We start from the raw sequence: 12638 nt of genomic DNA, 5'->3' as shown, positions 1-12638 counted from the left end.
TCCATATATTCTGTATTCTAGACACATTAAATTTATTTATATATCTTTTCTTTGCATCTGGCTTCATTCTTTGTCAGGTACTTCTTCCTGCATGCACCTGAGATTTTTAAGATGAACTCCTCCTAAGGTTTTATGTTCTAGTTCATCATCATCTCTGCCCCTGGATTCCGAGGCATTTATTTGTTCTCTCTGTGTGCTCTCTGTATAGTTCTTAAACTGAGTCCATGTTCTGCTAAAATATAAAATTTTTAATCTCTTCCACTGGCCTGGGACTAATTTTCTGAGGGCTTGCACTAAGCGAGCCAGTTGTGAAAGCTAGTTGGTTGAATGGCTATTTGGTTCTTAACTGTGCACACATCTTCAAAAAAAGATCTTAAGGGCCCTGCCTGGTGGCACAGCGGGTTAAAGCACAGCACTGAGAAGCTAAAGCCACTGCAGCATGAGTTCAATTCCCGCCTGCCCCGGAGGTGACCACATGGCAAGGCAGACCTCTCCTGACCCACCCGCTGCTCCCCTCAGCAGTGTACTTTGTCAATCTGCCTGTTCTGCTCCCCACTCTGTCTCTGGTGAATCCTCTCATCACCCTGCACCTCTGGCCTGTACCCCAGTTCTGTATGTATAAATAAATAAATCTTTAAAAAAATCTTAAAATCAAACTTATTAAGGTATAATTTACATAAAAGAAAATACACATATTTTTAAATGTATAGTTTGATAAGTTTTGATTAGTGTATTACCTATGTAACTACCACTTTCACGAACTACCACATATGAACATTTCCATCACCTTTAAACATCCCTTTGTGCTCCTCCCTCAGTTAATTCTACTCCTCAGTTCTGGCTCCATCCAACCATTAATCTACTATTAATCACTGGCGCATGTCATACAAATAGCATCATGTAGAATATACTTCTTTCACACTTGAAATGTAATGAGGAAGAAAGAGAAAGAGAGAGAAATGTCAGACACATAAATGTGTGGTAAATGTTAAGTTCAACTTGACTGACGATGAGAACAAGCAGTGCTGGGCATTCTGGAGTCATTGCTTTGCTTGTCTCTTCCCACAGTGTACAACTGGACCGTGGACGAGGTGGTGCAGTGGCTGATCACTTATGTGGAGCTGCCGCAGTATGAGGAGACCTTCCGGAAGCTGCAGCTCAGTGGCCATGCCATGCCAAGGTCAGGAGGAGACTGGGTTCTTTCACTTAAGGGTGCAGGGAATGGACTGTCTTTGGGTTGCTCTGGTTAGTTCAGTGAACTCCCACCCTTTTCATGGCGGCCCTCTGCTCTTCTCTTAGTAGCTGTTGTGCTCTTACTAGGCACATGGGTACTTCACATCTATTTTTTTTTTCCATGAATTAAAAGTAACTATAATTTTTTTTCCTTTTTTTATTACAAAAGTTTATTTTTACATCATTTTGTACATTTTTTTTCCATCTCAATTGTAATCCCCGCAGGTTTCCCATCACCAAGTCACCCATGCTTCACATTTATTTTTTAAATTAATATTCCTATCAATCCTGGGAATAGCACTAATAGCTGCCATTTATTGAGTGCCTAATACATGCCAGACACTCTACTCGAATTAGTTCTTATATCAGTCCTGTAAGGTAGGTATTATTTTATATGGGTGATGAAACTGACTAATTTTCCAGGTTCACATGGCTAGTGAGAGGCAAAACTGTGATTTGAACCTAGATCTGTACTGGGAAGACTTCAAGGCCTGTGGTGTTTTTTTTTTTTTTTTTCTTACACTGTCTCCCCAATAGCTGTCTCTTTTATTGCCCGGGAGCTTACAGGTTCTTTTAACCTCTCCTAAATTATCCATATAGTTTATCAATGCTAAAGTAATAGGACAGAGATTGGGACAGGTTGCCATTGGTCTGCAGCTTTCTTTCTGTAATAACTTTTCCAGCATCTATTGTATCTTAGTTCTGCCCCCTTTACAAAGACTTGGGGTGGGATGGGGAGGAGATGGAGTACTACCTGGACTTCTTATTATGGCAGATTAGTCCCTTATGCTATTCAATCATTAATCCATTTACTTACTCAGTCAACAAACATTTACTGGGTACCTGTTGTGTGCCAAGCACTTGTACTGGGTTCTGGGAATAAAGATACCAACAACCTGCCCCTTCGTCTGGTAAGTGCTAGTTATGTATAATCTGTCATCTTATTATGTAGGTGCATCTGGTTGTGAGCTTGAGCAAAGGGGAAAAGGTAAAGTGAAGCTATTCAAATGTCCACACATTTGTAATTTCCAGCTACAGAGCTATAGGGCAGTGCTGTCCAGGCTTAGCTTATCTGACTGTTTCCTCCTTTTATAGCCTCTTCACAGCTTCTCCCTACTCTGGAGAGAACAATTATCTTTCTGTTTGTACATCTCTATATAGAGTATTCTCCATCCAGTGTTTCAGTTCTTGGAAGAGTCTCACAGTTCTGGGAAAAAGGAATTATTATTATTATTATTATTATTTATTTTCTTTTATGGAGTCTGGTGAAGGACTATGGGTATTCTGGTGGTGGGTGTAGTGTGGTAACAAAACCTACAGGAGGAGATTCTGTGTCTCCAGAGCACTAACAAAAGTGTAAACTAGTGTTACCTCTTCCCGCTCTTTAGTATTTCCCACCTTAAGCAAAAGCGTGTCTTACATAAGTAGCTTCACAGTACAACATAGTAGCCAACAGCTAAGGTAGCTATTTAAATATTATCTAACTTCATGCAAATTAAATATTTACACATAAACATTCAGTCCCTTTGTTTTACTTGTCATGGTTCAAGTGTTAGTTAGCCATTCAGAATATTTCCACATCTCTTGAAGAGCTCAAAGCACAAATACTTCATCCCTTTGCCATTCTTTTTTATTAATTTTATAATAGTTTATTATTTTTGTGCATTTTTCCATCTCAGTTGCAATCCCCTTGGGTTTCCCATCACCAAATCACCCATGTGCCCTCACCATAGTCCAGTGCATTTCCCTTCCCCCACTGTTTTTGATCCATTCTCCATTCCACCCCCACAAAATGTCTCTGGTATATAGCTGTTCATCATTATCATTATTATTATTATTTTTTAAAGATTTATGTATTTGTGCATACAGAACTGGGATACAGGCCGGAGGCTCAGGGTCGGGGAGAGGCTTCACCAGAGACAGAGTGGGGAACAGAACAGGCAGATCGACGAAGTAAACTGCTGAGGGGAGCAGCGGGCGGGTCAAGAGAGGTCTGCCACACCATCTGGTCACCTCCGGGGCAGGCGGGAATCGAACTCATGTGGAAGCGTCTTTAGATTCTCAGTGCTGTGCTTTAACCCGCTGCACCACCAGGGAGGGCTCCATCATTATCATTATTTTCTCGCCTGTTCTGTTATATTCCTGATATGAGAGAAACCATCTGGTGTTTTTCCTTTTTTGTGGCTTATTTCACTAAGCATGATCATTTCCAGTTCCATCCATGTTGCTGCAAAAGACATGTGTTTTTTTTTTGGTTGCTGAGTAATATTCCATTGTGTATATGTACCACATCTTTTTAATCCAGCCATCCATTGTTGGGCATTTGGGCTGTTTCCATGTCTTTGAAATTATGAATAAAGCAGCAATAAACATGGGGGTGCAGGTATCTTTTTGAATCAGTGTTTTTGGGTCTTTTGGGTAGATACCTAGGAGTGGGATTGCTGGGTCATAGAGAAGCTCCATGTTTAGCAGTTTGGGGAACCTTCAAACAGTTTTCCATAGTGGTTGTACTAGTTTGCATTCCCACCAGCAGTGCAGGAGAATTCCTGAAAAAGGAATTATTATTCCAACTTTTTGATGAGGAAGCTGAGTCTCAAATATTTTATGATTTATCTAACTTGGTAAATGATTGAACTGGGATTTGCATCCAGGCCTCCCAAGTTCTGAGTGCCCTGTTTTTTTCAATGCATCTTCCTCTTGCCCCATGTAGTTGAAGATACTTTTCCTGGCAATATTCAGTTTAAGAATTTTTAATCAAATTTTACCAAGTACCTGTCATGTGCCATGTCTTCCTCTGCTCCCCAAGGACAGAGAGGTACATTGCACTTTACCTGAGTCTTGAAGAACTCTGTGTTGAATGGCAGAGACACTGAATAGAAAATTGACCATGAAGCTGTGGGACTTATATTTATTTATCATTATCTATGGAAATAGTAGTTTTGTCCTGTGAACACTTGCACCATTACATCTTGAGGAATAGCTGTCACTTGGATCAAAATGGAAAAGCATAGAGTGAGAAATATTCCAGGTCCTTGGTTCTCTTGGCCCTAACTCTTATGACAAACACTACAGCTAAGATCCTTTCCAGTCAGGATGGGCACAGTTATAGAGGAAGCTGAACTGTGACACCTTAGTAACAGCAGGAATCATGGAGGCCTCAGTTCATGGAGTGTGGAATGAAGTAGAAGTGGTTCTTGACCCCTCACAACACAGCATAGCATAATGGGGGAGAACCCAGGAGGTTTGAGTTTATTTCCTGACTTTGCTGCTTACTTGCTATGTGACTTTGGAAAAGTTACTCAAATCGAAGTCTCAGTTTTCTTATTTGTAAAGTGGAACTAATAGAACTGAGGTTTTTTGTTATTTATTTCTGTAGATTCACCTGCCATGCTGTGAATCTACAGGAGATAGGACTCAGCAGCTCAGGCTCCTATCCACGGGTTCTCACAAAGCACTTCTCTGGGTAAAGCCTGCTGCTTCAGTTGAACCCAAATATCTTTTCCCTTGGCTTTCTTTTTTTCCAGATCATTTTCCTTCACACATTTCAGGAGGCTATCTTGACTCTTAGAGTGCTTAATGTGCTCAGCAAGGCTATGTATCAGGAAAAGAACACCAACCTCACAGACTAATGTAGTAGTAAATGCACCATTGAAGGACCCAGGCCAGTAATATTTCAACATTTTGTATCTTAAGAACCCTCTCCTATGCCCACTGTGTTCTAGCAGAGGAGAAAGTGCTGTTTTCCCCTAGGTCATTTTCTTGTTTATACACACTTAATAGAGCTACTTGGTTGAAGGCAATAAAAAAATTACAGTGATTTGATTGGGAGTATGTTTGTAGTGACTCGAATACCAGTTAATATGATTAATTGAAATCAGTTAAAATGACTAAGTGATTACCAGTTAAAATGGTTAATGTATTTTTTTGTCATCACAAGTTTTATATTTAATGACAGCAGGTTAGGATTAGGATAATTCAGTGGTCCCCACCCAAAATCACTGGGTTGTGTATTGCGACGTTTTCACTTGGGCTAGACCTGAGAACGCATTTACAGATGGTAAGAGTATGGGCACAGATGTGTAGCAGATCATTTCTGGAAGGAGAAGCATGACAGAAAATATATGGGAATGGTTAGTTAGATAATCCTTAGACAATAGGTGGACATGAGAAGGGCAGTCTAATTTTTGGTAAATGTTACGTGTCCCTGCAAACTTTCTGTTGAGAGTTGCAAGGATAGATCTATGTTCTAAAGCATGCAAGGGAACAATCACTGAGAGCTAAAAGTTAGGGAACTGTTTCTGGAGGAGGTGAGTAATCCTACCAGGATCCTTCCGACTTTACTGGAAGGAAAACTGATTCCAAACTCTTTGCCTCAACAGGCTAGCTGTAACCAACACCACCATGACAGGGACTGTGCTGAAGATGACAGACCGGAGCCATCGGCAGAAACTGCAGCTGAAGGCCCTGGATACAGTGCTCTTTGGGCCTCCTCTCTGTGAGTTTTGTGGAGACAAGGCCCGTGGTTGTGCCAGGGAACCCAAGGTTGTTGGGTGTTTAGGCTGGGTGCTCCCACTTTTCCACTGCTGTTGAGTGGAATACCCATGCATCTAGTTCAGCCAGATCACAATATTCATTCATTAACTCCATTGGGGACTTATCAACTTTATGTTACTTCTGTGCTGGACCCTGTAGGAAGACCTGCATGAATCTCATTTTCCCCTCATAGTTTAAAATGAATGTTCCAGAATGTTCAGTGCTTCTGAGGTCAAGAGGAGGGGTAGAGAAGGCATTCTGTAAAAGAGGTGGAATGTGACCATTGCCTTTAAGCATGGGTAGGTCTTTATTCCACAGAGGTTGTAGGGGTGGGCCTGCAAGGTGGAGGAAACAATCTGAGCAGAAATACAAAGACTGAGATGTGAGTCATACGCTGAGGAGTAACAACCTATAATGCACTGAATGTCGTTACTATTCCTTGCTCTTGCTGTGGGCATGCAGAGAGTATGGACTGATTGCTGAACATCTTGTTTCCTTGGATAACCAAAGAGAAGGACTAAGAGGGCTTTCATGAAGCAATAGATTCACTCAGACCTAAAGAAGGATGGTCTTTCAGCTGGAGACTAGTTGAAAGAATTCTATCTCTAATGATTTGCAAGGTTGGAACAGTTGATGCTACCATTCTTTCTTATTGTGAACTAAGGGCAAAAAAATAGGACTGCTTAGAAAAATGACCTTAGAGACTCTTAGGACCTACTCCCATTGGGAGCTCTGGGCATCTGGTGAGGATTCCAGCAGTAGATTGCTACAGAGCCAAGTACCAGTGCAAAAAAACAGCTGGCAGGTAGGGTTAGAGGCAGCATAACCTTTCACTGTGTGTGCATTGGACTTGGTAAGTGTCCGCATTGGTGGCTCAATACAGGTGGGCCTGTCCTCCACCCCCCTTTTTAAAAGTAGACTTTATTTTTTCGAGTAGTTTTGAATCAAGTATAGAGATTTTTCATCTTGCTGCCTCCATCCATGCATAGCCTACATTACTCATACGCTCAACCAGAATGGCATATTTGTTAAAAACTGAAGATAATGAACACGCCATTATCATCTGGAGCTTCCCATTCTTGGGAGGCAACAAAGGAGAGTCTATGCAAAAGTAGCCTAACTTTTACAGCTGTTATGTGTTCTGTATTACAGTAGGATTTACCATATCTGAAAGGATGAATTAGAAACTGCAATTAGAGTGGGCAAGAATTCTATCTGGAAAAGTCAGCTATGGCTGGAGAGTATGGGATCCAGAATCCCAGGTATATCTTAGAGGGTCTAGAAGGTCAGAGTCAGCAAGAGGGATCTGAGTAGAGCAGGTTAAACTGATACCCAATGCAAGGTATTTCTCCAAGGCCCATTTCATATGGCCATTTCATATGGCCGATAGGCTGCATAACCTGCCCTAAGTGGGTGGGGGCCAGAGGTGAGCAGAAACCTTTGCTTCTCAGCTAGACAGAACAGGGGCACTAGAGGTAAGAAGACACTTCGTACCTAGTCGGATAACTTCAAGAGAAACAAACATAAATGGGCCCTCCCTGGTGGCGCAGTGGGCTAAAGCACAGCACTGAGAAGCTAATGCCACTTCCACATGAGTTCGATTCCCGCCTGCCCCGGAGGAGACCACATGGCGTGGCAGACCTCTCCTGACCTACCCGCTGCTCCCCTCAGCAGTGTACTTCATCAGCCTGCCTGTTCTACTTCCTACTCTGTCTCTGGTGAAGGCTCTTGCCGCCCCTGAACCTCTGGCCTGTACCCCAGTTCTGTATGCATAAATAAATAAATCTTAAAAAAAAAAAAAGAAACAAACATAAATGAAGAAACAAAAACCAGAAAATAACAAGTCTTGGCAAGGGTATGGAGAAATTAAAACCGTGTCTATCCTTCTAGTGATAATGGAAAATGGATCAGCTACTGGTTATTCTTCAAAATATTAAACAGACTTACTGTATGTCTTGGTAATTGCACATGTAGAAATGTACTTAAAGAATTGAAGACAGATACTCAAACAAGGACATCTGTCACACATATTGATAGCAGGATTATGCAGAAAACCAAAAGATGGAAACAACCCAAATGTCTACCAACTAACAAATGGAAAAATAAATGTGATATAGCCACACAATGGAATATTCATCAGTTATAAACAGGAGTGACATTCTGATACATACTGTAACACAAGAACCTTGGGAAAATGCTAAATGAAGAAGTCAAACACAGCAGCCCATGTTATATGATACATTTATATGAAATATACAGACTAGAGGCAGAAAGTAGATGGCATTTTCTGTAAAACTGATTTAGAGCTATGGGAGTGATTGTTAATGGATACAGACTTTCTTCTTGGGGGTAATGGTAATTTCTAAGATGAATTGCGCTGATGGTTGCACAACCTGGGGAATGTGCTAAAGCCACTGAATTGTACATCTTAAAAGAGTGAATTTTAGGGAAAGTGAATTATATCTCAATGACATCAGTGATAGCAACAACAACAAAACATATACAATTTGATTTTAGACTTCTATTTAGAGTCCTCCTCATAGAGTTAGGGGAAGCTGCTTGGTATCTTTTCAAAATTGCCACTGAATGCATGCCCTTGTCTAGGTCACTTTTCTTAGAGTGGTGTTTTCTGTTTGTGTCGTGAGACATCTGAGCTAATGGATCCTTATGATTCCTTTCACTTGCAACATTTCTTGATATTTTGGGGAGAGACCTTTTGGTTGATAAAGGTCCTGTGTGAGAGGTGGGAGATACTGTCTGTAGCATGTGTTGCTAGGAATTCCATGCTTGGCCTATGCCTTACCAAATTCCCTTTGACCATTTAATCCTTCAGCCTACACTTAGGTTTCCTCCTCTGTAAAACTGATTTAGAGCCGGTCTCTTACCTGCTCTCTCCATGTAGGACTCTGATAAAGCTCTGTGTATTCTGCCAGCTAGGATTTTGGAATCCAGCAGCAATCCTAATGGCAAATATTTTTCTTATGCTTCCCTGCTGATGCTTGTTATAAAAAAAATGAAAATTGCCAGTTGGAATCTGAGGAAAACACTAGGAAGCTTGTCATGAGACTCCAGTAAGGCTGGGATTGTGCTGGTGGGGCCTGCTGAGAATCCTCTGATCTATGTCCCTCTTGACTGTGTTCCCAGCTGAACATAGACTAAAATCCCAAATTCAGTGCTGGTCCCGGTTGAAAACTTAGAATGATGACCTGAGTTGCCCCCGACCTGTGTTTTGTATCTAGGTGAGTTTCTGAGGTTGCATGGGCAACCTCACTGTGAGGCATGAGGCAGATGCATGTCCTAGAGAGCCTGGGTCATTCATAGCTGCCAGCGTGCTACCTTGGCTTAACGAAGTGCTGCTATTGGTCTGCAGCTTGAGAAATCTCAAACCAAAAGTTTGTTGTTCAGTATCTAGGAGGGTCTGCTGAGTGAGTAGAATGCATCTGCCCACAGCAGCCACAGAGCTCAGGAAGGGGAAGTGGGATCACTCTGGTTTAGTACAGATCAGCTCAGGGTTCATTTTTGGATTGTAGAAGACACCTCGTGCCTTCCCATCTGGCCACCGAGCAGCATGTGGTCCTTCAGTCATTTCCACCCTGCAGAGATGGCTAAGGCTCACAGGCCCATCTGGGGCTCTCCTGACAGTTTCGTCAGTCAGGTGTCAGGGGTGCTAGGAGACACAGGCTTAAAGAGTGTTCTGTTTGAGGCTAAGCTGGTGACTCACAGTGGCAGCAGAGCCGGGGCCTTTTCTCATTTACAGATAATTTCTCAGAGAAACTAGGTTTAGAGATGAAGTGAATGCTTAGAGGTCATTCAACTTTTAATTGGCTGAGCTGTGACTCAAACCTAGGTCTTTAACTTACATTCAGTGCTTTTCTCTACCATAATATCCCACTGTCTGTTTCTGTTAAAGGAAAAAAAGATACTGAGAGTACCAACTCTGAAATAAAGCATCTTTATCACTTAGTAGCTTTGCAGCCTTAAGCACATTCCTCTGTATCTCTGTGCCCTAATATCCCCTACATAAGTGGTTAGTTACCACTTGAGTATATGCCTACTGTGGGGAGCCCTGGGCTAGAGGCTAGTGTAGCTGTTGTGCTTTTATCAAGATTATTAGGGAGGGTATAGAGAGAGGTCCGAGGATTTGTTGCGACTGGGGACAAATGTGGAGAGAAAAAGAATAGATTGCACCTTTTTTCCTTCTTCTTCAGTAATTCAGATAGTAGGGAAATCTCACTAGTAAGCAGGAGTGGCTGCCTTTCTGGAAAGCTTGTGTTGGGACCTGGCAGCAATATCCTTACCCTTTTTCTCTTTCTTGTTATGTTCCAGTTCATTCTTCAAGCTTCTCCAGGATGGAAGGCTTCCAGCCTCTTTCCAGACATGCTCAAATCTTCTCTTTAGCTCCCCTTACTCTTTTACAGAAGGAACTCACAGCCCTTGTACCTGCTCATTATACCCATCTGTTCCTAATCTGTTGTCCTTTAAACTGGAACTCCTCGAGGATAGAAACAGCTCATCTGTCATTAGCATTCTTATAAGGTCCAGCAAGGTGTACGTGACAGGAGACATATGCTAGAATTGCACAGGAGGCTAAGCCTCTGCAAGCTACAGGGCTGAGTGGAGATGGGAATAGGGCCTGTATCTAGGAGCTTGTCTAAATAGGCAAGATAGCTAAAAGAGAAGGCCTCAGGGACAATTCTTACAGGTTGTACAGATATCTCAGTACAGACTATATAAATGACAAAAGAAATTCCTATCACACATTTTGGCAGTAGGGTTGAATATTTGTTTCTACCAGAAACACCAGGGTCAAGGTGTTCCAGGGTAAAGGTGTTCCATGCTCAAGGTGAAAGGGTGAAAAAGGGAGAAGGGATTCTAGAAAGTGATAATTATTAAAGATTCATTTTATACTAACTGGGGCCCTGGAAATTCTCACCATTATCCCTGACTCTGTTAACATGTCAGCAACTCATTTTTCTACACCTTCCTCCCCTTGTCTCAGGCCTGATTATGTTAATGGTTGACCTAATTTTGCCAAAATCTATTTGCAGCACTCATGCTGGGAATTTTGCCACTCTTGGCTCTCTGGTCCCAGCTAGCTTCCTTGGGTTATCTCTGTCACCTACTAGACACATCTGCTCTCTTGAAACCTCTAGGGTCACTCTGCTCTGGCTATGGCCTCTGGGTTTGAGCTAGAATCTGAGCCTGAGCTTGTGAGGAGCAGTGCAGGATGGCTGGCTAGGCTCTTGTCCTCAGGAGCTGGTATTTTCCCTCCACACACACTTTTTATTGTAACCCCCTGTTCTGCTAAATCCTTCTCCCCTCCTTCCTGTTTTCTCTCTGCTTTTGCTGAGTATCTACTCTGACAGAATCTGTAGTAAGTATGGGGGTCACAGAGCTAAATATGTCTTGTACCCTGGTCCTGAGGATTTATAGTCACCAGGAGATGACTGACATGAAAACTGGAAAACAACATTAGCCAGTTTCCAAGATAGCAAGACATAACCCATGTTTACCTATCCAAAAGAGTGGACTGATCAGAGACACCTAGTTCAGAAGAGCAATAATGGAAGGATTCCTTTGGACTGTAGAATGGAAGGTAGTAGGAATTGAAAAGTGGGAATGGGGTTATGGTGGGAAGAAGTACATCAACACTAAGGCATAGATTAAGTACTTTAAAAAAAGATTTATTTATGCATACAAGAAGTGGGGTACAGGCTAGAGGTGTGGGGTGTGAGAGGATTCATCAGAGAGAGAGAGAGAGTAGGGAACAGAACAGGCAAATTGATGAAGTACACTGCTGAGGGGAGCAGTGGGTGGGTCAGAAGAGATCTGCTGTGCGATGTGTGTCACCTCCTGGCCAGGGATTGAACTCACGTCACAGTGGCTAGCTTTATAGTGCTACATATTAGCCTGTTGAGCCACCCGGGAGGGCCCTAGATTAGATTCTTGATTTCCCTATTTTCCCTTCTTCTGACACAGTGGTTTATAGATTATGTATTGGTCAGAGTTCTCCAGAGAAACAGAACCAATGGGATATATATATATGGAGGTTTTCTATAGGAATATGCAATAATGGAGGACAAGTAGACCTACAGTGTGCCATATCCAAACTAGAGAATGAGGAAAACTAGTAGGTAATTCATTCCTTCAATTCAAATGTCTGAGACCCATGGGAGCTGATGGTGCAAGTCCAGCCCAAAGTCAGAGAGCCAGAAGACAAATGGTATAAATCCTAGTGTGAGTCTCAAGACCCAAGACTCAAGAGCACTGATGTAAGAGGGCAGGAGGATACTGATGGCATAATGCAGGCTGAGAGAGCAAATGAGCCCTTCCTCTGCCTGATGGTTCTGTTCAGGCCCACAGTGACCCAAGGCTGATTGGATGGTGTCCACTAGCTTGGGTGAAGACAATCTTCTTTACTCAGCGTACCAATACAAATACTAACCTGAAGATGCCCTCGCAGATACACTCATAAAGTTTACCAGCTCTCTGGGCATCCCTTAGCCTAGTCAAGGTGACACATACAATTAACTACCCACAGATTTCCTTAGGAATATAAGGGGTCCATGACAGGATCCGACAATTTTCACATCTGATTTTCTAGTTGTTCCCATTTCCTCAAACTTTGTAACTTAATTACCTACTGGATATGTTCATGAGAGTATTTGCAAAATACCTTGGGCTCCTTTCATTTACAGTTGCACATTTTCTCTCTTTAGTATTATGTGCAATGACACATTTTTTTTTAATATAACAGTTTATTTTTTCATCATTTTGTACCTTTTTTCCCCATCTCAATTGTAATCCCCGCGGGTTTCCCATCACCATGTCACCCGTGTGCTATCACCAAAATCCCGTGCACTTCCCTTCCC

The 12638-nt window shown here is 42.2% G+C and overlaps 1 protein-coding gene across 6 annotated transcripts in view; it reads left to right on the top strand.

The window, feature by feature from the left end:
• The window catches only part of STIM1 (stromal interaction molecule 1), a 167998-nt gene that overhangs the window by 126047 nt on the left and 29313 nt on the right, over positions 1–12638 (top strand). For all 6 annotated transcript variants that reach the window (XM_004683156.2, XM_004683155.2, XM_012725370.1 and 3 more), the window contains exons 4-5: positions 1069–1180; positions 5613–5728. In XM_004683156.2, the coding sequence (XP_004683213.1) occupies positions 1069–1180; positions 5613–5728 (228 nt within the window). The remainder of the gene's footprint in view (positions 1–1068; positions 1181–5612; positions 5729–12638) is intronic.

This window comes from Condylura cristata, unplaced genomic scaffold, assembly GCF_000260355.1.
Source record: "Condylura cristata isolate star-nosed mole 26May11 unplaced genomic scaffold, ConCri1.0 scaffold00015, whole genome shotgun sequence".
Classification (NCBI taxonomy): domain Eukaryota; kingdom Metazoa; phylum Chordata; class Mammalia; order Eulipotyphla; family Talpidae; genus Condylura; species Condylura cristata.
The sequence above is the reverse complement of the archived record's forward strand: the minus strand, read 5'-3'. Positions and strand labels throughout refer to the sequence as shown.